Consider the following 25509-nt stretch of genomic DNA (forward strand, 5'->3'; position numbering starts at 1 on the left):
GTGCTGTCAGTCATTGAACCAGCTCAGACTAAAACTTCTGACACTGACCATTACGTTAGCGCTGACATTAGCCTCTGTTCAGCCTCCACTGTCCTCTCATTCGGTTCCACAATCCCTTTTCATACAACAGCCTATGGTGCCGAAAGTCGATCTGCCAATTATTCCCTGGACTAGATATTCTCCTTCAGTAGACCTCTTTTTGGGTCAACAACCAAGCCCCTTTCTGGATAGGCCTGATTCCCCTTTGGAAATGTCAATCCATTCCTCCAGGAGTCTCTCAGAATTGGACATAGTCAGATTAGTGGATCAGCTTTTGGCAGCCAGAGGCCTCTCTGCACCGTCACAAACCTCTCTTCCACCCAGAGCTGAGGCTTATTCTCCAAGGAGTCCACCAGTTTATCCTCCTTCAACCTCATTTCAGGGCTTAGACCCCCCCCCCACTTCGATGCTGCCAGTGCCAGTTACCTCAATGCCGACAGTGGCTCTCAACTTGGTACCAGAGTCGACTCTGGTCTTCTGCTCCTTCAGATCCACAGCACACCTGGAACTATAGTTTGGCTATCTGTTCTGATATCCTTGGATCGGTTCTGGTTGTTTTCACGGTGGGTCTACGTCTCTCGGGGCCATGGCAGTTTCGAGCCCTCTCTTTGCTCCTACTCTAGGTGGCTGCTCATCGGAGTGGGATATGACCCTGATTCCGAGGTTATCTTTCTCTGTTCTGGGCTCCCATACCTCTTCGGGTGGGTCAGCCTTCCAGATTATGGAGAGAGCTTTGGCCTCGGTAGGCTTCCAGCTGGTTCCATCCGTGTCAAAGTGCCACATTTTTATTTCCACTGGTTCGCAGTAGTCACAATCTTCTATGCCAGGACAACAGATAAATGAGCTACAAGACACCCCAGTTCAGAGTCCTCCCTCTTCAGAGTAGTCCTCAGAACCTCCCCCTGAGGGGCCACCCTGTAAGATGATGTGCAAGAGGGAAGCACCTGGATTCTCCAGAAGAATCGTTCACTGAAGAGACAGGTTACAATGAAGGGGAAGGGTCCCCACGATCACCCCTGGAAGATTGTCTCTCTTGGAGACATCCTGGAAATATTAAAACAGATGGAGTGATTGGAAGCCCTCAATCCTATCCTCTGAGGAATCTGTGTTCTTGCAAGCTTTTCATGCCTGCTCTTCTAATTCTTGGGTGACCCTGCCCGCAGATGACCTAGTTAAGTTAATCATTCAGTGAGCGTGGAAGGCTCCCGACTCCATAGAACTTATTCCCCGGAGACCAGATAAGATTATTTCAGCCTCGGAAAATCAGCCTCATTGGTCTAAGGGTCTAGCAGTGGATGCCATGGTGGTGGCAGTGGCCACAAAAAAGGAACTCCCCAATGAGAGTTCAGCTATCTATCCTCCTAACAGAGTCTCGGATGATGGATAGATTTCAGAAGTGTTTTTTTGCTTCATTGACCTTCTCAATTTGGTTCTTGAACTTCTTAGCACACTTTACTAGACTCCAAAGGGATCTGATAACTGAGCTTTCAGACACCATTGCAGGAGCAGTATCTGACTGACTAGGTTTGAGCTGTAGTAGCCTCTCAGCTTGCCACCCTGGAGTTTATCTCAAATTCGTCCATGTGGCTTATTGCTCATACAGCCAAAAGGACATCTAGAGCAGTGGGTACAGGCATTGCTTTTAGGCATCATGCCTGGATGCGCTTGTGTGATTTCATGGGACCCTTTAAGTTTTCCTTTTGTCAACACTGCTGGTGATGGTACTTCTTGTTTGGTTCAAAAGTCAGAGAGACACTAGCCAGGTGCGAGAAAGGCTGAAAGACCCTTTCTGCTCCGGGCGTTCGTTTTTCCACTCCACAGTGACCTTACTCCAGGAATCAGAGGAGTGGAAAATGTGGTTCAAGAAGACCCAAGGGCTTTTTGGGACGCACGTGGTGAGTATTCCTCCTGGGGCGGAGGGGAGAATTCTTCTGGAAGATGCCCCTCCCATGGCAGAGGAGGTCCATGTAACCAGGGCTCCAGAGTTTCCTTTCCTGGACAGTCCCCCTATCGGTGGTCCTGAACAGAAGCCCGATGCTTATGTCTGGAAGCAGTCGGGGGAAGATTCTCTCTGCACCATTCAGCCTGGATTAAATAACCTCAGACACCTAGGTGCAGAAAATAATTACTAGAGGTTACCATATTCTCTTTCTTCTTTGCCCAAAATCCCAAAAGTGAAACCCTGATGTACTACCCAGTCAGAGGGATCTAGCAGCACTAGAGTTTCAAAAGCTGCTTCAAAAATGTCATCCAGGTAGTCCCACCAGACCAAATAGAATGTGGATTCTACTCGAGATTCTTTTTAATGCCAAAAAAGACAGGGGACTGGAGACCAATCTTGGATATCAGCCTATTGAACAAATTTTTACAACAGACAAAATTCCGGATGATCGCTGTTCAGTCAATCCTTCCCTTTCTAGAGAAGAGCTATTGGATGTGCTCTAAATCCTCAGGATGTGTATTACCACATAAAAATGAACAAACACTCCGGAAGTTATGAGAAAAAACACTGTAGCACTGGATGTAACGCAGCAGAATATCCAATTTATTGTAAGTAAGCACTTTCAAGGGTTCACCTCCATCAGACTTGGATAAAAATGACTTAAAACAAGCACGTTAAATAGTAGTCCAATTAACATTAATTACTTCAATTAAAAACAAATTATTTAAAGCCATACTTAACACCAATTTCGAGCACTGTCCTTTGGTCTCACCACATCCCCCAGGGTGTTCACCAAAGGCATGCCAGTCGTAGCAGCTTATTTGCGACTGCAGGGATTCCGTGTGTTTCCATATCTAGACTACTGGCTCCTCACTGCTCCCTCCAGGCATCTACTGCTTTATGCCATAAACTTTGCTCTACATCTTGCCAAGATGCTAGGCATTTCAGTCAACAAAGAAAAGTCGCAGTTGGCTCCCACGCAGGATCTGGAGTTCATCAGAGCAAGGTTAAATACAGTGTCCTGTGTAGCCTTCCTTCCTCTCCACAGTGTTTTGAAGCTCAGATCACAACTTCAGGTAATCATTTCCCAAAACAAATTTCCTGCTCATCTGGTACTACAAGCTCTGGGATCCATGGCAACAGCAATAACGTTGGTTCCCGTAGCGAGGTATCACACGAGGCTGCTTCAGTGGATCTTGGCGGCACAATGGTCACTTCTAATGCACCCCATGTCCCATCCAGTCTTGATAAAAAATCGCTGCAAAAAGGACTTATTGTGGTGGGTGAAGCCTGAAGAGATTCTATGGGGTCATCCCTTTCCCCCTCTCAGCCCAAGGCTGTAGTGACCACGGATGCTTCCCAGATAGGGTGGGGGTGGGGGCATTTTCTGGGAAAGACTGTTTAAGGCACTTGGTCACCGCAAGAGGCCAGTTTGCACATCAGCATCTTAGAATTGAGGGTAGTGCTTTTAGCATTGCAAGCATTCCAGGCTGTCCTTCCTTCTGGGACAATTGCAATCCAGTCTTGTACATCAACAAACAAGAGGGAACAAAGTCCTACCCTCTGTGTCGGGAAGCTCTAAGGATTTTGCAGTGGGCAATTGCTTCCAACCACTTTCTCATAGCAATGCATATCCCGGGGAACTCCAGTGTGACTGTGGACAAGCTGAGCAGATGTATCCGCCCGCCTCATGAGTGGTGTCTCAATTCCAACGTAGTGACTATCTTTTGTCAATGGGGTTCAGCCTTGCTGTGACCGGCTTCTCCTATGAACCACAAATGCAGCAGCTACTTTGCCCTCATCCCTCCTCGTGGGGAGTCCCAGAGAGATGCACTTCTTCTCAATTGGCCCCTGGGACTCCTGTATGCCTTTCCCCCAGTTCCACTGATCCCCCAGTTTGAGGAAAGGCCAACGGTTGAGAAGCAAAGTGATTCTCATTGGAGTGTACTGGCCCCCTCGTCTGGTTCCCCTTTCTTTGGCCTCATCTGGTTCACCCCTGTGAACTCTGGACCCAGCTCTGGACCTACTGTCTCGCCCTCAGGGTCTGGTGCATCCCAATCTTCAAAATCTCAAACTGACTTGCTTGGTTTCTCCAATTCTAGTAATTACCAGGCAGAATAACTTGTCCTGTCTGGTGCAAAAGATACTTCTGGCCTCCCATACACCATCCACAAGGAAGCTTTATCTTGGCAAATGGAAAAGACTTTCAGTTTAGGAGAGTACAAATCGCATGGACCCTTTCTCGGCATCAGTTGACAAGGTCCTGGAATATTTAGCTACCTTATTTGAAATGGGTGTCTCTACCTCTACAATTAAGGTTCATTTGGCTGCTATTTCAAATTTTCGTAACTGTTTTGATGACCATTCCTTGATGTCTCATCTATGGAAAATTTTTCTTAAAGGCACTCAACTTAAAACCCCCCTTTCAAAGACCCTGTAACGCCTTGGGATTTGACCTTAGTCTTACAATGTCTAGTTCGACAGACCTTTGAGCCAACAGCTACTTGCAACCTCAAGGTCTTGTCTTGGAAGACCCTCTTCCTAGTAGGTATCACATCTGCTAGGAGAATTTCATAGTTGCAGGCTTTGTGTGAATCATCCATACATCATTTTTCACAAAGAACGAGCATCACTCAGAACCAATCCCACCTTCCTTCCCAAAGTGGTATCAGAATGTAATATCAGCCAGTCCATAGACTTAACGTTTTTCTTCCCAAAATTTACAAAGGAATGTAGTGATGTGAAGTTGTTCAATCTCGCCGTTCATTCTTGACTGATGTGTTCGGAGCCAATCCATTGGCTTCGGTACGGCCGTATGCAAAGCTCGAGGTCTTCCAGTAGCTCGAGGCTAAGCCCCTATCCCATGATGCACTGTGAATTACCCCAGATCTAGTTTGCCATGGCATCCGATTTGGAGGTTCCAGTGCAAGCTCGGGCCAGTACAATTTAAAACTTTTCTATTTAGCGTGTTTTTCATAGTTTACTAAAAATTTGTCTTAGCTTTTTGAAGCTTTCTAGCGGTCACCTTCCCATGTGTTTAAAAATATTAATCTTTAACGTTTGGCCTCGTGTTTTTGGCCTAGTTATCTTAGTGTGTGTGTTATATAGCTTTTTCCAGTTATCTATATAGTGTGTGTGTGTTTACATAGCTTTTTCTACTATAAATAGCTTTTTTCTAGTTGAATTTTTTGAGATACTTTTTCTTAAGCTCGTTTTTGTGCGTGTGTTGTTTAAAGCCTAATAAATTGGTTATCTGCTCTGCATGTTTTTATAGCAGTTATTATGGTGAATGATAAAGGCAAACACCCAAAGTCTGGTTTTAAAAAATGTCCAGTTTGCAATCAAAAAATGTCCATTACGGATGGACATGTAACATGCGTTTATTGTTTAGGAGCTGTACACTTAAGAGTCTTGTGCCATATGTCATTCTTTTTCTTAGAGAGTGTTAGAGAGGAAGAAGTTGATGGACAGGGGCTTGTTAAAGCACCCTTTTCAAGAGGCTTTGTGTGACCAGGATGTGGCCAGCAAATCTTCCAAGTCCTCTAAGTCTTCTGTGGAATCTAAGGACTCCAAGCATTCCAAGAAATAAAAAAAAAAAAAAATCAGAGGATTCTGCGACATCGGCTGCATAGACCTCTGAGCTGGCCCACAGCTTTGGAGCCGGTATCATAAGTGCCTCAGTCACCATTGCTTCAGTCAGCACCATCGGTGCAGTCATCTAGGTCATCTGTCAGCCTGTTGGATTTGGGTATGGATCGACTGGTGCAGAAGCTTCAACAGGCACCAGGCCTTGCTAAATTGTTGTCTGCTCCGACCCATGCAGCTTCGGAGCCGAAGGCCACTACTCCTGCTTTGACTACTCCTCCAAGCCGTAACGGCCCTTCAGAGCCAGCGGAAGCAGACCTGTTTATTTTGGAGCCTTTGGAGCAGATACCTGCTCCAGTGTCCTCTGCTCCATCCACTCTTGATGTCTTCGGCGCCAAATGGGGACTCTAGGAGTTGACACTCTCCAGTCGGATCCAGGGAAGATAGTTGGACCGACTTGTCAGTGCCGACTCTTCCTCATGGGGCTTCGGCTTGGATGAGCTCGGCTTGTACCTCCGGCTCGGAGCCCACGGTCTCTGTGCGGGAGGGTTTGACAGTTCCCTCGGATCAGTCAATTCCTTCCCATCGAGGCCATGATGCCTTTGAGGCCATAAGGAGAGCTTTGTCCCCCAAGACATCCTGTACTTCAGGCCTTGCTTCCTCATCCCCTAAAGCGCCTGTGTCTGCTACTTCAATCGTCCAGGCTAAGCGTAGAGACCCAGAGCCTCAGGTAGCCCTACAGGGTGCCCCCTGCTCTACCGAGACCTCCCCAGAGGCTCCCACTGAGGAGGTTCCCAGGAAGAGATTGTGCAAGAGGAGACACCTGGACTCCCCACAGGAGTCTTTAACATCTGACACTGACTTGGATGAGTTAGAAGGGTCCCCGTGGTCCCCCTCTGAGTATATCTCCTTTGCTGAGATACTTGGGATCCTTGGGCAGAAAGGTGATTGGCAGTCCAAAAGCCATACTGAGGATGAGTCATTTCTCCTGAAGGCTTTCGGGTCTCAACTCTCCACCTCTTGGGTGTCTCCGCCCTTCGATGAGCTCATGCAGTTGGTCTCTCTAAGGGCATGGGAGTCACCGGAGTCTGTTCCTAGGAGACCTAACAAGTTTATATCAGCCCCACCAGATAAAACCTTCTTAACCAAAGGAGTCCCTGTTGATGCCATGGTGGTGGCGGCAGCCACCAAAAACGAAATGTCTGAGACTTCCTCGTCTATCCATCCTCCTAATAGAGAGTCTAGGATCATGGATAGATGTGGGAAACGCATGTTCAGCTCAGCGACTTGCTGTCCGTTCACTGAACTACTTAACCCATTTTACTTGGTTGCAAAGAGATCTCCTTAAGGAGTTGGGAGATGCTCTTCAGGGTACAGTAGCTGAAGGGGCCTCCGACAAAGTTACTGCCCAGCTTTCTACCCTAAATTCTATTGTCAACTCATCCATGTGTCTCGTATCTTATGCAGCTGATGGAATGAGTAGGGCAGTGGGTACAAGAATTGCTCTTGGAAGACATTCCTGGATGTGCTTGTGTTCCTTCGCGGAGCTCTTTGTCATCGTTCGTAAACACCCCGTTTGACGGCTCATCCTTTTTTGGGCCTAAAGTGAAGGAAACTTTGACCAGGTGTGTACAGGAGGGAAAGACTGTCTGCCGTTGGAGTCAGTTTTTCCACCCCTACCTGGCCTTATCCCAAAGGGGAGGGAAAATTTGGTTCCGGAAAGGCCAAGGAGCCTTTCAGGACACACGTGGTGAACCCCCCTTCAGGGGCAGAGGAGGGGTAGTAGTGGAAGATGCCGCCATCGCAGCAGAGGGGGTTTGCAACATCAGGGTGACAGATCACTTCTCTGGGCAACCCTACCAGTGCTCCTGAAAAGGTGGCCTGACAGGAGGCAGTTGGGGGTCGCTTATCTTTGTATCCAGACACCTGGCAAGAAATAAGACAGCTGGGCACAAAGTATCATTTCCAGAGGGTACTTAATACCATTCGTCACACCCCCTCCATTCATAAGGAGAATCCCAGACATTCCACCCAGTTACAGGGAACAAGCAATTATAGAGGTCCAAAAGTTGCTAGAAAGAGTCATCCAGCCAGTCCCAGCAGACCAAACAGGATCCGGAACTTACTCAAGGTTCTTTTTGGTTCCAAAGAAAACAGGGGACTGGAGACGCATTTTGGACCTCAGCAGACTCCACCAATATGTAAAGAAAGAAGTTCCAGATGGTCATGCTCCAGTCTATACTTCCCTTCTTAGGGAAAGACAATTGGATGTGCTCGATAGATCTCAAGGATGCATACTACCACACAGATGGCCAGACCATCCAGAGATAATCTGCATTTCTGGCTGGGAGCCAATCATTTTCAGTTTCGAGCCCTGCCCTTTGGTCTCACTACAGCTCCCCCCAGAGTGTTCAGCAAATGTATGGCAGTGGTCACTGCTCACCTGAGGCATCTAGGATTCCAGGTGTTTCCATACCTAGACTGGCTGCTTACCGCCACTACCAGGCATCAACCTATTCAGGCAAGGGATTACACACTGTCCCTCTGCAATCAGTTAGGTATTAGTCAACTCGGAAACCTCTGCCTTGTCTCCATCGCAGCATATCATTTTTATCGGGGCAGAGCTAGACACCTCAACCACCACTCTAAGGTTACCAATCAAGAGTCTTTCTTCATCAGCATGTCAGCACATTGGTATCGAAAGTCAGAGCACCAGCTTCAGAAGTGCTGAAAGTATTGGGTTTGATGGCTGCAGCAATCCTATCCATACCGTTGGCAAGAATGCATATGGGGATCCTTCAGTGGCTGTTGTTCACTCAATGGTCTTACCAGGAACTTCCCATGGACCACACAAAATTGCTTACAAGCTCTTGCAAGAAAGATCTCCAGTGGTGGTTGACGTCTCCATGTCACAATAGGACGTCCCTTTGTTCTACCCCCTCCAGTAACCATTGTGACCACAGGCACTTCCCTGATGGGATTGGGGGGGGCATTTTCAGGGAAAGACTGCCCAAGGCATATGGACAGATCAGGAGTCACACTTGCATATCCGTGTTCTGAAGATGAGAGCAGTACTTTTGGCGTTGCAGTACTTTCAGGACTCTCTTCCCCTAGGAACAGTTGCAATTCAGACAGACAGCATGTCAGTAGTCTGGTACTTGAACAAGCGGGAGGAACCAGATCTTACCCCCTTTACCGAGAAGCCCTCAGAGTTTGGCAGTGGGCTGTTTCCTCCCAGCACTTTCTGTTGGCAATGCGTATCCCTGGGAGATCCAACGTGATAGACAAACTGAGCAGGGCAATCTTGTTACCGCATGAGTGGTCCCTCAAGAAAGAGATTGCGAACAGGAATTTCCGCAAATGGGGCCAGCCTTGCTGCGACCTTTTTGCCAGTCGCATCAACATAAAATGCAGAAGCTACTTTGCCCTGATTCCTCCTCCGGGGAAGCCCCGAGGGACACACTCCTACATGATTGGCCCCCGGGTCTCCTCCATGCATTTCCACCAATCCCACTGATACCCAAAGTTCTACAGAAAGCAAAATCCCTAGGAAGGAACATCATTCTTATAGCTCCTCATTGGCCTCAGCAGATTTGGTTCCCATTCCTTCAACATCCTCTTTTGGAGGATCCTTGGATTCTGGACCCAGTTCCAGACCTTCTGACACATCCGTCGGGGGACCTTCATCCTTCTCTGCAGTCATTGAAGCTGACAGCTTGACTGCTCCAGTTCCCCTCCTAGTCAGTCTTCGTAACTTCTCCAGTGAGACAAAACAGATCCTTTTGTCTTCTCATAAGCCGTCCACTAGAAGATTGCATCTTAGTAAGTGGAAGAGATTTTCCATATGGGCCTCTAAGCATAGCATTAATCCTTACCAAGCCTTCTTGACATCCATGCTAGAATTCTTGACTGATTTTTAACAAAGGAAAGGAGTGGCAGCAGCAACAGTTCGGGTCCAGTTGGCTGCTATATCTAACTTTCGTCTTGGGATTGACTGGTTACATCCCACAAGTTATCCAAGGCATTTCTCAAGGAGACATTTCATATGAGACCACCTGTGAAAACTCCCCATTCTCCATGTAATCTAAATTTTATGATGTCACATATAACCCCCCACCCCACCCCGTTTGAACCAACATCATCTTGTGACCTCAAATATTTGTCGTGGAAAACTATTTTTCTGGTAGCTATTACTTCCGCCCGCAGTGTGTGTCAGAGCTTCAGGCTTTATCTATCAACCCTCCTTATTTGATTTTTCATGCTGACAAGAGTATCACTTGGGACGTAGTCTTCATTTTTGCCCAAAGTTTGTTCAGAAACCAATATCAACCAAGTTATTGAATTACCAGGTTTCTTCCCTAATCATTCCAACAAGTTGGAGTATATGCTGCACAAACTTGATGTTCAGACAGCTCAGATTTTATTTGGATAGAACAAAAGATTTCAGGAAATCAGACCAGCTCTGGTTCATTCGCTGAATCCAGTAAATATAGACCAGTGGCTAAAAGCAACTCTGTCTAAATGGTTATGTGATTGTATCACCTTTGCCTATTCAGCTGCTAATATGCCTTTGCAACACAAGATTAAAGCTCACTCAACCAGAGCAGTTTCTACATCCTCATCCAAACTGCCCCTTTAACATTTGTGCAGCAGCTACTTGGTCAAAATCTCATACCTTTATCACTCATTACAAAGTTAAGGCCTCCAGGGACAGGGCTTCCTTTGGGTCTGCAGTCCTGAAGAATGTACTCCTGTGAGTCACCCGAGATTGATGGTGCTAGGGATGCTACCCATCCGTCAAGAATGAACGGTGAGATTGAACAACTTCACATTAAGAAGTTATGTACTCACCATAACGTTCCATGTGAGTTGTTCATCTCGCCTTCATTCTTATGTCCCTCCGTCCTTCCCCCTCCTGGCTCATAGTTGACCTAGATGTTGGTCTTATCCTGGTTGCTCAATTCCTTCCTTTCCATAGGAGGATAGCTCATTTATATGATTATAGTACACGCACAAACAAGATCTGAGGTAATTCGCGGTGCATCATGATAGGGGCTTGGCCTCGAGCTACTAGAAGACCTCGAGCTTTGCATACGGCCGTACCGGAGCCGATGGATCGGCTCCGAACCCATCAGTCAAGAATGAAGGCGAGATGAACAACTCACATGGAACGTTATGGCGAGTACACAACTTCTTATTTACACTTGTTAGATGTCCACAGTTACGTTTTTACTTTGACAGAACAAATTCTTCTAGAAAATCAGACCAACAATTTGTCATTTTCAGGACCCAGATTGGACAAGCCTATATCAAAAGATCACCTTGTCAAAATGGCTGAGACTGCATTACCTTTGTGTACAACCAAAATAAACTCAAGCTATCCGCTACAGTTAGAGCTCATTCTAAAAGATCTTTTTCCACTTCAGTGGTCTTCCATTCCAGAGCTTCTATGGAAGATGTATGTGCAGCTGCAACTTGGGCTGCTCCACATCACTCATTACAAGTTAGACGTGGTCTGCACGGGAGGTCTGTATCCGATAATCTAACTTTTAAAAATTTGAACACCGTATGATCGAGACTATATGTTCGAACTCTTAAGTTCAAAAATTAAATAAAATAAATAAAAGCCTACCTGAAAGCTTAAGCAGGGGGGCAAGCCCTTACACCGCCGCTCTTTAAATATACCAACTCTGAGATCGCACTACAATGCAGACAATGGAAAACTTCCATTGCCGCACTGTATGGGGATCTCCGCTAACGTTTGAACTTTTAAAAGTTCGATCATATGGTGTCGACCATATGACGTTCAAACTTTTAAAAGTCTGACAACATAATAGGAACCAGTGGGAAGAGCATCCTTTCCCTTTATGGTACTCAGGAATATCCTTCCTTAGGACCTCCCAAGATCTAAAGTAGCTAGGGACTCTCCCATCAGTCAAAAACGAATGAAGATTGATAACATCAGATAAAGAAGTTGCGTTCTTACCATAACGTTCCGTCTGTGTTGTCGATAGTCATTCATTCTTGACATTCCACCCAACTGCCCCCTCCAAAAGACTCCTGGAGGTTCGGACTTAGTCCTGGGATGTTATAGGATTATATCTTGGGGCTTCTGTGTTTTCTTTACTACTAGGCAAACCCGATCTGAGGTAATGGGGAGAGAGGCATTGTGGTTAGAGCCTTAGCTCCAATGTTTTTGGCTGCCGCAAGCTATGTATAAAGGTCGAGTGATGTCCAAGAGGTCTGAACTGAACCCACCATCAGTCAAGAACGAATGAAGATAGACAACACAGATGGAACGTTTATGGTAAGAACATAACTTCTTTTTATGTTAATTATAGTCTGATTACTTTTATATGAATGTAAATTTGCCTATGTCACAAGTGATAATTCAGCAAAGTTGTTTAAAAAAGAGTAACTGAATAAGTGCATGCTTAAAGGAGGTAGAATAGAATTCATTCACACTGAGGTAAAGGTAATTCCCCAAAGCAGTAATTTCTGCAAGAGATTGTGGTCCTGAGCTTTATTATAGGGTTCTCTGAGCTGCTGCATATGCGGAGTACTGGCTGTCCAGGTTACCAGCGGCCAAGTCTGCATTTCAGATAAAGATAACTGGATATCTTTGTATAAGTAGTTGCTAGTGGAGTGTAAAGTCCTGCTTAGCGTTAATAGAAAGCCACTAGAGTGTACTGTAAGTCACAGAAGTTTAATCAATGTGTGTAATGTAAATCCACCTAATAGAAAAAGCAGAACAAAATGATTTTGTACTTAAAGTAGGGGACCAGAATGGCAGGGATCAGGAAACGAGGACTGCTTTGCATCCATGTGAGCGAGGCAACAAGACTAGGTCTGTGGTAAGTACTAGGCTAGCTGCCCTTGCAGGCCATTTTAAGCCTAGCCAATTTCCCTTTTTGTGCTCTAATTAACCGGTCCCATTTGTTTAGAGATCGGCATTGCTCCTTCCATGGTCAATAATTGTATATTACCCCTAAGGAGAATAACTAGGATCATACCATAGATAATATGAGGAGACTCATGCATGAGATAAAGCGATTAAGAGCTGCCTATGTCCATTAGTAGCCCCGGGGTAAAATTTCTGTTCCCCAGTCATAGATCCAAGTTGCGCTTGAATATGGACAGGGATTAACTTAATGTGGATGAGGAGGCTGTTTCAGAGCAGTGATTTCCTCTGCAAGATTCATGGACTCTCTTCAAGAGGAATCTTGATGAGTGGATGGGAGATCGTAGGTTTACCCCGAGTATCACTTCTGTGTCACTGTTGGACAGAGGCACAGTATACTAACCTCGAAAAAGGGCATAGCAAAATTAATTTAAAATGGGTGGCGAAAGCCAAACACACTCTGGCTAGGCTTATAAATGCCCTAGGGCAGATAGCCTAGTATGAACCTATGAACCTATAAGAAATTCATGTCCTTCCAAACCATTCTGTTGATGCAGAAGTGGTTTAGATCCTAGACAGAGCATTTCTGATGATGTTTGACTTGCTGTTGGGCAGTAAATCTATCAATATTGGGTTTGGAGGGTCATCTCTTAGAGGTCTGTAGGATACCAAGTATAGTGACATGGCTTCCATTCTGGTCATGTAGAAATTGTTTAGGCCTTGTATCCTTTTAGTAAGATATCTCTATGGGCATTCTAGTTGTTGCATAAGTCTTGACAGATTCATGCCAAAGGGGGGCATGACTGGCCTGATGAGGACTGAGTAAATGGACAATGACCTCCCTAGATCTAGACACACAATCCCTTTGTTGATGAGCCCCATAAGTTCCCAAACCCCCAACAACTGGTTCAACTCTTAGGAGTGTATTGTTAATGTGCTAGTTCCCTGGGATAGAAGACTTCCCAAAGGATATGATCATGTATTTTTTGTTGCATTTCGTTTGTCCATGGTTTTGGCACAAGTCATTTATTTGGGACAAACCCTTGTGCAGGATGGGAAAGTTATGTGGGGATTCAATGACTTCTCCTGGCTTGCAGTCATCTGTAAACTTAGTCATAGCCCTTTGGTATTGGCTTTTACTTCAGAAAAGTAGATGCCAAACAGGAAAGGTCTGAGCACAGAACCACAGGGGGCTCCACTGGTGACTGGTCTCTTTCTAGAGGTAAAGTCCCCTATTTTGATTTCCTGCATCCTATCTGTGAACTAGTTGGCAACCCAATGGGTAACATAGGGGTTTATTCCCAGTTTACTTAGCTTTTCTATTTTACCTGAGCGGGGAATTGTCAAAAGCTTTGGCCACGTCAAGGTATGCAGCATGCACCGTTTTGCCTTCATTTATTGCTTTGGTGATCTTTTCAAAAAAATCCATCAGGTTAAGTAAGCATAGCCTACCCTTGACAAATAAAGGACATGCTGTTCTAGACTGCAAATGGCCTGATGGAGGCCAATACACTGTTCACCAAAAGACACACTCCTACAGGAGTGGTCAGTATTCTACTTTGGTAGACTTACTCTTATCCCTATGCCCTTTCCTTACTACGAGAAAGGGATTGTACAGTCATCTCCAATGAAACTGTTGACCCCCAGCACAAACCTCTGGTGGTTGCAATCAGCTGCAAGCAGTGGTTAGAAAACTCTAATGGCAATGGAGGCTAGGCTGAAGACCTTGAAGTTGTCTTGACTGAAAGCACAAAAGTTCAAAGAAATACCAGGGCCCTAGCACCTCAAGAAGAGGAGGAAATAGGTGGAGTTAGAGAAGAATGACAGATGCTGAAAACAGCATTTGTGAAGACTAAACAGAAGTGCGTCAGAAACGAGAATGGAAATCGAGAAAAAGCTGATGCTGTAATGCTGACGTGCAGGAAGCTGTCAAAAAAAGGCATGCAAGAAGTGGAAGGAGAAGAGATGGGCCAGACTAACAAGGAATACTGATTGACTGCTCTCAGCCTCTTTGTTGGCATGCTTTTTGCCACTGTGGCTATCTGATGAGCCTTACCAGCTTCTGGAAAGTGACTGAGTTTTTGTGCCATCTGCTATCAGGTTGCGAGACAGACAGAAGGATAAGGTAGTCAGCAGACATCATAAGTGATGCCAGCAACAGTCTACTCACCAGTGCTTTGGACATGAAAGCCAGATGGAAGGAGTACGTCCAGCAGCTTCTGAATGAAGAAAACCCCACAGAAGCTGTACTGCCATGGACACAGCATATGATGAAAAAAGAGGAAGAGCCCACCATAGAAGTAGTAAGAACAGCACTAAGGAAAGTGAAACTGGAGAAAGCAACAGGCTCAGATAGTCATGGCAGATGTGATCAAAATGACAAGGGAGAAATGTCTCCTGATGGTACTGAAACACTTTCCAGTTCTCTGGATGTGCAGGTACCAGTGTACAAGAGCAAAGGAGACATTCACAACTTTTGGCAGTATAGAGGTATCAAACTCCTTGTCACACTGCATGAAAGTGGTGGAGCAGGTGATGGACAAAAACATAAGCAGCAGTTGAAAGTGAGATGGGAGATGAGCAGTTTACATCCATATCAGGATGCAGCTCTGTGGACCTAGTGTTTGCAATGAGGCAGATAGTGGAGAAGAAGCCACAGATGAGGAAAGAGACTGGGCATTCCTAGAATAGGAGAAAACGTATAACAAGGTCCCAAGAAAATTGGTTTGGGCAGTCCTGTGATGGTTCAAGGTCCCAGAAACATGGTTGGAATTAGTGCGACAAAAGTACAAGATTTCAATGACACAAGTATGAACAGTGTTTGAAGGGGCTGCCATTTGGAGTGGTTATGCATCCGTGTTCAGCTCTTGAGCCCACTGCTATTCATACTGCTGATTGTCTATGTTAGCAAATAGTTTGGAAAGAACAGAGCTGCTATTTTCAGTCAATGTGGTACTAAAAATAGACCCTGAACATGGGCTTCAACAAATGATAGGGGATTGGAATGCAAAACTGAAGGCACATGGGATGAAACTTAGTAGAGGCAGGGCAGTCGACATGGCAACACATGGGAGAAATCCAAAAGAAGCTGAAGATTGAGATGTCACCATATTTTTCTTGCTGGTGGTTGAGCAGAAGGTATTCCGCTATTTTAGTGAATGATATGCTCAAAGTAGTAAACGTGAAAGGGGACATTTGTTTACCTCTTCTGAACCAGCAAGAAAAATATGGTGACGTTATGCTGAACTGTGATGCTCTAGGTAACATTGATAGTTTGAATGTTGACAGACCTCAAGATTCAGATAGAGGGTGTCCTGTGACACAAGATAAAACGCAGCGTTTGTTACATTTAACCGTTCAAGCAAGGGTATTGTGGATATACTTTCAAATAACTGGATGGTAATGACAAGTGATGAGGGAATTAGGGAGTCTGTTGGTGAGAGACCCATTATTGTTTACAGAAGAGGTAAGTGTTTGAAAAATATTTTAGAAACTAACTGCAAGGGACCAGTGAATGGTAATATGAGTAAGTGCGGTGCCTGTAATTATTGTCCTTACATTAAGGAAGGCTGTATTTTTAATGTGAATAACATTAATATAAAATTAAACAAAAGATGTTTGTGTAACACAGAGAAAGGAGTATACTGTGCATTTTGTTTAAAATGCCCTTGTTTTTATATCGGAAAAACGGAGAGGAAGTTAAATCGTTTTTATGAACATCTGAAGGATATAAAAAATAAAAATGCATTAGCTAAACATTGTATTGAATTTGTCGACCATAGTTTTAAATTTGCCATCACTGAAGCCCTTGAACCAGATAAGAGGGGGGGCCCCTGGACGTTAATGCTAGAAAAACATGAGGCACTTTGGCAAATTAAAACAAATGCCACACAGTGACCAGGCTTAAATGACTCATTGTCATTAGCATGCTTTCTTAAACTGAAAGCCTTAGGTTTGGGGCTTATAAAAGGAAGCCGAAACCAGCCTTTTTTTCTTATTTCATGCATCAGTCATTGTCCTTTTATGTCATGCTGCTAGCTTAGTTATTTCACTTATGGTTTTAAACATGTTTTTAAAATTAGTATGTAAAGCTGCTGAATTTTAAACATTTATATATTTAATTGTTATTTAAGATATAGTTGTGTTGTATTTTAATGTGTTTTATGAGATGTAGGAGGGATGCATTTACATATTTAATTGATTCTGCCTTTGGGTTGGTCTGGTGCAGTGATTAGGGGGCGTGCATTTTATTCAAAATGTTAATATAAAAGCAGTTGAATAGCTTGGTATGGTATTCTGAAGAAGTCTCTGAATAAGCATAGATGAAAGTGCTTCATTTATTGACTTTTTTGTTTTATTTTAAAATAAGTTTATTGAATAACGCTTTTCTGCGGACCTGGCTTTACAGCGTACTTTTTGGGATCCCCAGCTCTGCTTAGTGCCTTTTGGTGTGTATTTGTTGTGACTGTGTGCATTCTTGTGGAGTTTATGGCTTCAGGCACTGAAGAGGGGGACTCAGTTTTGCTGTTTACCCAAACAGTAAACAATTAATTCGCCACATTAAATTCCTCTCTGGAGCGGCTGTCTCAACAGCTTGAATGTTTGGAGAAGAACCAGTCGGGTTCTTTTTCTCAACGGGTGGCTTTAATGAAGCAGGCAGAAAACATCCCGACATCACCAGGAAGTAATTCAGTTCAGTGCTTGCTGCAGGAGCGGCTGACCATTTCAAATGCATCCCAAAATGTTTTAATGCAAAATAACCCTGGATTGCAACAAATTCGACCAGGGGGAGGTAATCCAGCAGCTGAAAGTGTACGAGAGCATTTTGAAACAGACACAAACTGCAACAATATGAATGGTTTTAATGAGCAGGTCATTCTGAATTAATGGCTGAAATTGGACTCTTCTTTTGCCTTACAAGACACTCGCAGGGCTGTAAGTACGGTTGATTATTTTGACAAATTACAGAAACTTGACAGTCTGCTTCTTAAAATTAAGCTTCAGGTAGATAATATATATTTTAATGAGTGTCTTAAATTAAAAATGTTGCCAAAAGGTTTGAGGATGTGGTGTTTTCCCACAGGACTAGTCACAAACCTCCGCCTTCCATAAAGAACTGATTGCCATGTTTGACCGCCACGGTTTTGAATACATGGAGATGGTGGTCAAACATAACCAAAGAGACATTGATGCATTGTCTATTGAGGCAAATGATTTGGATACTGAGATTACAAGGGATGAGGCTCCTATAGCTAACATGTATGATTGTAACCGGATCTTTAAAAGTATTAAGAACCAAGTAAACGGTATAAAGTACCGGAAACAAGAAAAATTAGCAGGGATAGTGCAGAATGAGAATAATTCTGCCTACCCAGAACCACCAAAGTCCCAAAATTGGGGAAGTAATATTAATAATCACATGAGAGTACAAGCACATGAAGCGCAAGGTTTTTTTAGAGCAAGAGGAGGAATTTCCACCCCTGAGGCGATCAGAACGCCTCAGGCAAAGGAACAATCAGGAGTGCATGCAACAAATGGATTTATAGATGCAATGGGAGAGAGGGGCAAATACCCCAACTCAAGGGGGAGCATGAGAGGCGGTCTGAGGTACAATGCATGAGGCTGGAGGTAATTGGATGTGAACCCCCACCTTGTTACCCCACCATTCATTTGAACTCCAAAGGTGACTTTAAAGTTTTTAATTTTTCTAGTGTGAGCATTGATCAGGTTATTTGTGATCTACTAGCAAGAGATACGTCTCTTGTGCCAGCTAAACCTATGCACTTGGGTAATACCATAGTGGATTTAAAACGGTTTGTTAGGAAACTGAATTTAAATATTCTGTTTCATAATGTTCAAGATAAGAGTAACCCACGGTATGTGTTAAGCACCTATAACCCCCCCCCCCACTCCACCCTTCATTACAGCTTTCCGAAAATCTGTGCGAAATTGATTTTCGTAAGTTGAGTAAAAAAGTGTAATAATTTTATACGATATCTAAAGAAGAGAATGATTGTCTACAGATGTTGAAAAATAACAGAGGTGAGAATTGTCAAACCTGACAAAGGTGGAGGTATTGTGATTTTGGACATAAACTTTTATATAATGAAAAACTGAAAAAGATGCTGAATGGTACAGCTTATCAAAAAGTTTCACTTAATGAAGTAAATGGTGCATATAGGAAAGTTAGGGGTGAACTTAATGATTTATTTATTGAAGGAAGTATAACTATTGATGAATTTAATTATATGAATGTGACTCGCCCCAAAATACCCATTATGTTTGGGTTGCCCAAGATGCATAAAGATTTAAACAACCCCCCGATGAGACCCATTGTGGATGGGCAAAGGTCCATCACACAGCCAGTGGCAATTTTTGGATATTAAATTGAAAAGGTTTGTTATAAATTAAATTTATTTGTGTAAAGATTCCTGGGATTTCTTGACAAGAATAAATACGCTTGATTTCTTTGATAGTGGGGTATTTATAACCATTGATGATAAAGATTTTATACACTGTCATACCGGATAAGCTAGGTATTGAATGGTTTTCCGAGTACTTGTTTGATAAAGGGACAACACAAAGGGAGGTTAATGTGTATGAGCATTTACTTGAAATTGTTCTATACAATAATTTTTTTTATTTGACAATGAGTTCTATTTACAAGTGGAACAAGTTTCAATGGGCTCTGCCTGGGGGGGGGGGGTCTCTATGCAAATGTAGTCATGCTCCAATGGGAGAAAAAGTTCTTGTTAGTATCACCTTATTTTCCATATTGTAAGTGTTGTATGCGGTTTTTGGATGACATTTTTATGGGTTCATATTATAATACTGAACACTGAAAACAGCGAACAGTGTTGCATAGACATTCAGCGAACGCTGAAAATGTCAAAACCACAGAACATCAATTTCTTTCCTATGGAAAGAATTCGCTGTTCCAATCCCCCCCCCCCCCCAAAAAAAAAAAACACTTCCAAATGCATACACACACACCCTAACCCTAATTATACTCCCCCAAAAACAGTGAATGACTAAATACACATATGCACGTAACCCAACCATACATCTAACAAAAAAAAAAACAGTAAACATTTTAAAACATATGCACTTACCTTAATCCGGACCCTAACCCTAAGGTCAGTAACTCTCGCACATTTGCATAAACGGTTCCAAACACACTTACCTTAACCCTAATCCTACCCTCCCAAAACAAAAGTAAACCGCTAAAAACACACACACACGTAACTCGGCCATACATCTAACGCAAAATAAAAAAACAGTAAACACTTTCATACATATACACTTAACTTAACCCGCACCCTAACCCTACAGTCAGTGACTTGCACAATCATGCTCTGGAGCTATACCGGACAATGGACCACACTACACTCCAGAACAGGCAAAGCAACAATGCGGTCAAACGACTTTCCCAGGGAAAAAATTAGCTGAAAAGCTGCTTCGCTGTTTTGCCTGTTCGCCCTACATGTCGATGAAAATGCATTCGACAAACTGCGTTTTTGTCCTAATATGAACCCCATTTTTATCTATTGGACAGGACCAACTGAAATGATACCAGAGTTTGAAGTATGTAAACAATTCAACCACATTTTTAAAATTTACACACATTATTGGCATTGAGGAAATTGCTTATTTAGAAGTTAAACCATTAAAAGACAGACAAAAATAAGTTTTAAATCTGAGATTTTTAGGAAAGCCACATACTCCAGTAGTTTTTACACAGAGTTCCCACCCTTAAAAGAGAAGAACTGTGGATCCCTTTGCAAGTCATAGCTGTTACTGTGGTTAAGTAGTTGTATAAACGTTTATCCAATATTGTGGTTGTAAGGCATAGGTTAGAAATAGCTCCACAATCCTTAAGCATGCAGTTTTAATCCCACTACTGAAAGCCACTTCTACTAACAGGATGAAGTGCTGTTGTCCGTGTCTGAACAGGGTGAGAGTTTGATACATTAAGGAAAGATTTCCTGAAATTAAATTAACTGTATATTGTTTGCCTTTAAGGAGTTGTACTGTATAGGGCTGTAGATTTATCCGGATTAGTCATGACCTGTTATCACAGCAGGATTGCATGTAGCCTCCCCTTTGCCTTTAACTTGTCTGTGTCGTGGTGTTTGGCTGGTTTGTGAGGAAATGCACACTCCTTAGAATACTCCACACGTTCTTCAGATGTTGGCTTCAGTCTTAACATGTCTGTCATTAACATTTCATTGCTTGTTCTTTTTTTCAGTTTTCCCTGTGCTAACCTCCTTTGTGCATGAATTGGGATTTTTGTTTGTTTGGTCTGTTATCTGTATTTTGTTTGTCTTTGAAGCATGCAACTTGTCTCCCTTATAAAGGTCACTGATGAGATATGTACGTGGTTACTTTAAGTAAATGAATAAAGCAGTCTGATGTGTACTGCAGTAAACTTTAGCTTCATTATAGAACAGAGTAACATACAAATACTGAGACCATTGTGTGTTGACGGCATACCTCTCAACCTCTTAGCTAAAGAAATCCGGTAAAAGCCCAACAAAATGGGGGGGACAAAGGCTCAAATACAGGGGCACATTTTAAATATTGCTCGTAAAGACTTAGTTTCTACAATAGCAGGATTTGTGTTAGCATGCATTTTCTGGAGGATATGAAGTATGAAACTCAAATACATGTCATTATTTACTGACTTTAATCCTTGGATCATCTCAGTGATTTGTCAAAAAAAAACACAATTTTTGGGAGGAAAATTCCAAAAATATGAGGCAAAAATCTGTACAGTTGAGAGATATGGTGAAGCTTTGATTGGCTCAGCACCTTAAAAAATATTTGAGTATAATTATGTTGTGTAATGTCATGGATTGTTTTATTTCTAGATAGTAATGCAAGTCTGAGAAAACATAAGAATAATTTCAAGTTCTGCATTTTTCATTCTCTTTGTGTGATGTTACAGGTCAGCAACCTGAAGAAGATTTTGCAGAGCATATTGGAGTATTACCATGATGTGAGTATTGACGCTGGAAGCTCTTGCTTTATTTCCTGTGGATTATGAACTCGTATAATTGCTAATACATGGGTTGGATTTTTACTCTGTCTTTTAAATGTCTGAGTTTACATTATTAGTTAGGAAGCCTCAGTACCAGTTCAGGCTTTTCTTTGGTTCTGTCACTGCTTTATTTGAGGATGTCATGCTTTGAGGTTTACTGTATTTACAGAAAAGTACTTTTACATTTTGGTGGATGTGGGGGGGTTGACATTTGTAAACCCATTTCCACTCCGATCCCAGGATTTTATTGATCCTGTTCTCCACAGGTCTGACCGCCTTGGCTGGAGCTTGAGTCAAGGGCTGTCCCTCCCTAACTGAAGCGAGCAGAGGTGAAGTGTGGAGTACATATAGACTTGATATTACTGATGCGCAGAGGTGAGGGTTGGGGTGCATATAGGCTTGGTATTACTGATGCGCAGAGGTGAGGGTGGGGTACGTATAGGCTTCATATTACTGATGTGCAGAGGAAGGGTGGGGTACCTGTAGACTTGATATTGATGTGCAGAGGTGAGGGGTGGGGTACTTAAAGACTTGGTATTACTAATGCGCAGAGGTGAGGGGTGGGGTGCCTGTTGACTTGGTATTACTGATGTGCAGAGTTGAGTGGTGGGGTACCTGTAGACTCAGTATTAGTGATGCGCAGAGGTAAGGGGTGGGGTACCTGTAGACTTGGTATTAGTGATGCGCAGAGGTGAGGGATGGGCTACCTGTGAACTTGGTGTTACTGATGCGCAGACGTGAGGGGTGGGCTACCTGTAGACTTGGTATTACTGATGCACAGACGTGAGGGGTGGGGTGCATATAGGCTTGGTATTATTGATGCGCAGACGTGAGGGGCGAGGTGCGTATAGGCTTGGTATTACTGATGCGCAGACGTGAGGGGTGGAGTGCATATAGGTTTGTTATTGATGCACAGGCGTCAGGGGTGGGGTGCTTATAGGCTTGGTATTACTGATGCACAGACAGGACTGGTGGGGTACATATTGGCTTGGTATTGATACGCAGAGGTGAGGGGTTGGGTACCTGTAGACTTGGTGTTACTGCTGGCCGGAGGTGACTGGTGGGGTACCTGTAGACTTGATGAGCAGAGGTGACCGGTGGGATACATGTAGACTTGGAATTACTGATGCACAGAGGTGAGGGGTGAGCTATCTGTAGACTTAGTATTACTGATGCGCAGAGGTGAGGGGTGTGGTACCTGTAGACTTGGTATTACTGATGTGCAGAGATGAGGGGTGGGGTGTGTATAGGCTTGGTATTACTGATGGGCAAAGGGGAGGGGTGGGGTACCTGTAGACTTGGTATTAGTGATGCGCAGAGGTGAGGGGTGGGGGTACCTGTAGACTTTGTATTAGTGATGTGCAGAGGTGAGTGGTGTGGTACCTGTAGACTTGGTATTAGTGATGTGCAGAGGTGAGGGGTGGGCTACCTGTAGACTTGGTATTACTGATGCACAGATGTGACTGGTGGGGTACATATTGGCTTGGTATTGATACGCAGAGGTGAGGGGTTGGGTACCTGTAGACTTGGTGTTATTGCTGGCCGGCGGTGACTGGTTCATAGGTTCATACTAGGCTATCTGCCCTAGGGCATTTATAAGCCTAGCCAGAGTGTGTTTGGCTTTCGCCACCCATTTTAAATTAATTTTTCTATGCCCTTTTTCGAGGTTAGTATACTGTGCCTCTGTCTAACAGTGACACAAGTGATACCCGGGGTAAACCTACGATCTCCCATCCACTCATCAAGATTCCTCTTGAAGAGAGTCAATGAGGTACTCTGCCTAACCTGGACTGGGATTTTATTCGAGTGAAGGGAGCCTCTGAGTTAAGAATCTGTCCCTCCAGAATGTCCTATTTATTTCAGTGCTGAGGTTCAAGTCTCTCGAGCGAGTAGCTCAATGGGATTTGGATTTTCTGAGGTGCAGCATGTCCATTAATTTCGGGTTGGACATGGCTTTATACGTCTGGCACAGATCGCCTCTGAGCAGGCGGTATGCCACTGAGTAGAGCTGGAGTTTCTTTAACCGGGCAGCATATGGCATCTGTTTGAGCCTTTTGATCCTCTTGGTGACGTACTTTTGGGGTCTTTCCAGTTGCTGCAGGTGTTTGGTAAGGTACATCCCAAAAGGGGCATTGTACTCAGTTATGGGCCTGATGAGGGATGAGTAAAGAGGCACGATGACCTCCCCTGATCTAGATGTGAATCCCTTCATGATTAGGTGGGCTATATAAAATGTTTTTCTAACCACTTTGGCCACGTGGTTGTCAAATGAGAGATTGCTATCAACTTGGGTCCCCAGGTCCCTAATTACTACTTCTGTACTTAATGGATTACCACCTATGTGGTAATTTGTGGGCACGTTGTTTTTGCCAAAGGGGATGACTATACACTTTTTGGCGTTTAGCTTGAGGCCATGGCTCTGGCACCAGTTGTCTGTTTCTATGAGGCCCTTTTGGAGGATGCTTGTGTCTGCTGGAGAGTCGATTTATGGCGCCCATTTTTCAGTCATCTGCGAACTTGGTCAGCCACAGTCCTTCCATGTTGGCCTGTACCTCCTTGAAATATATACCGAACAAGAGAGGTCCCAGGACTGAGCCTTGCGGGGCGCCACTTGTAACTGGTTTGGAGTCTGACATGGCTCCAGCAGTTCTAACCATGTGGTTTCTGTCCTTGAGCCAGTTTGCAACCCATCTAGTGACATAGGGGTTTATATTTAAGCTGATGAGCTTATCTATAATGCCCGAGTGGGGTATTGTATCGAAGGCTTTTGCGAGGTCCAGGTAGACTGTGTGGACCATCTTCCCCTAGTCAATGGCCTTGGTGACTGTTTCAAAGAAATCAATCAGGTTTAAGAGGCAGGATCTGCCCTTAAAGCCGAACTGGGTAGGATCCAGTGTCTGTAGGTCCCCAATATCTTTATTTATGAGGTCCATGATGATCCTTTCCATAGCTTTGCAGACCAAGCTAGTCAGGCTTATGGGGCGATAGTTTCCAGGATCCGTTGAGGCACCACCTTTGTGGAGAGGGACCACTGTTGCTGTACGCCACTCTTTGGGTACATATCCTGTAGTAAGGCTGAGATTGAACAGTAGTTTTATGTTTGGGTTTAGCTCTTCTTGGAGTTCATGTAGGACGCAGCCCGGGACACCGTCTGGTCCCATTGATGCTGTGTTTTTTGCTTTGGAGAGGGCAGCTCTTACCTGAGCATCTGAGATGCCAGGGGGGCAGCACTCTGCTGGGATAGATATTTGCCCTTTTGGTGGGGAGGGGGGTGGAGTTTGCGCTGAACCTGTCTGCTAGGATGTTGGCAATGTCTGTGGGTTCGGTGTTTTTTTTGTCATTTTGGATTAATTCTGAGCATATCTGGGAATTTCCACCCAGGTTCCTAACATAACTAAAGAAAGCCTTGTGATTATCCTTAGTGTCCTGTGCAATTTTTCTCTCGAAGCTGGCCTTAGATGATTTTGAGTGCCCGTAGTTTTTTGCTAATACTGATGAGAGATGCCTTCCCTTTTTGGGATTTTGCTCTATCATGTAGTAGCTTCCTCCTTCTATTGTATAGTTTGTTTATGGCTGGGGTCCACCAGACAGGACGTCTGCTTTTGGAGGATTGGGTCTTGGTTTTATTTGGGATTGCATGATCCATGCATTCCTGAAGGTGTTCATAGAATGCGTTTATAAAGGATTCTGCGGTCTGGGCCGTATTTTCCACAGGCCTGGGGGCTTTGAAGGATTCCACCTCTGTTTTGAGGAGTGTGAAATTTGCTTTAGAGAAGTTTTTCACTGTGGTTTTCTGGGCAGGGGGTGGGGTCGGGATGTAAATATCCAGTGAGATTAGTTTATGGTCTGATCTTACCAGTGAGGGATACACTTTTGGTCTGGAGCATAGAGTCCCCATGTTGGTGATGATCAGGTCCAGTATGTTTTCCCCTCTTGGAGTGGTAACAAGTTGTTCCATAGCATTTGAGTTTATAAATTCTAGGAACCTTTGGGCTAGGGTGT

General features: G+C 44.0%; 1 protein-coding gene across 1 annotated transcript in view; it reads left to right on the forward strand.

The window, feature by feature from the left end:
* The window catches only part of HOOK2 (hook microtubule tethering protein 2), a gene marked incomplete in the record, with an annotated part of 1827100 nt that overhangs the window by 195036 nt on the left and 1606555 nt on the right, over positions 1-25509 (forward strand). Inside the window, 1 exon segment of the mRNA XM_044084742.1 lies at positions 21415-21465. Within this exon segment, the coding sequence (XP_043940677.1) occupies positions 21415-21465 (51 nt within the window).

Source organism: Protopterus annectens, chromosome 9.part0 (genome assembly GCF_019279795.1).
Source record: "Protopterus annectens isolate FY-2018-M chromosome 9.part0, PAN1.0, whole genome shotgun sequence".
NCBI classification, from domain to species: Eukaryota; Metazoa; Chordata; order Ceratodontiformes; family Protopteridae; genus Protopterus; species Protopterus annectens.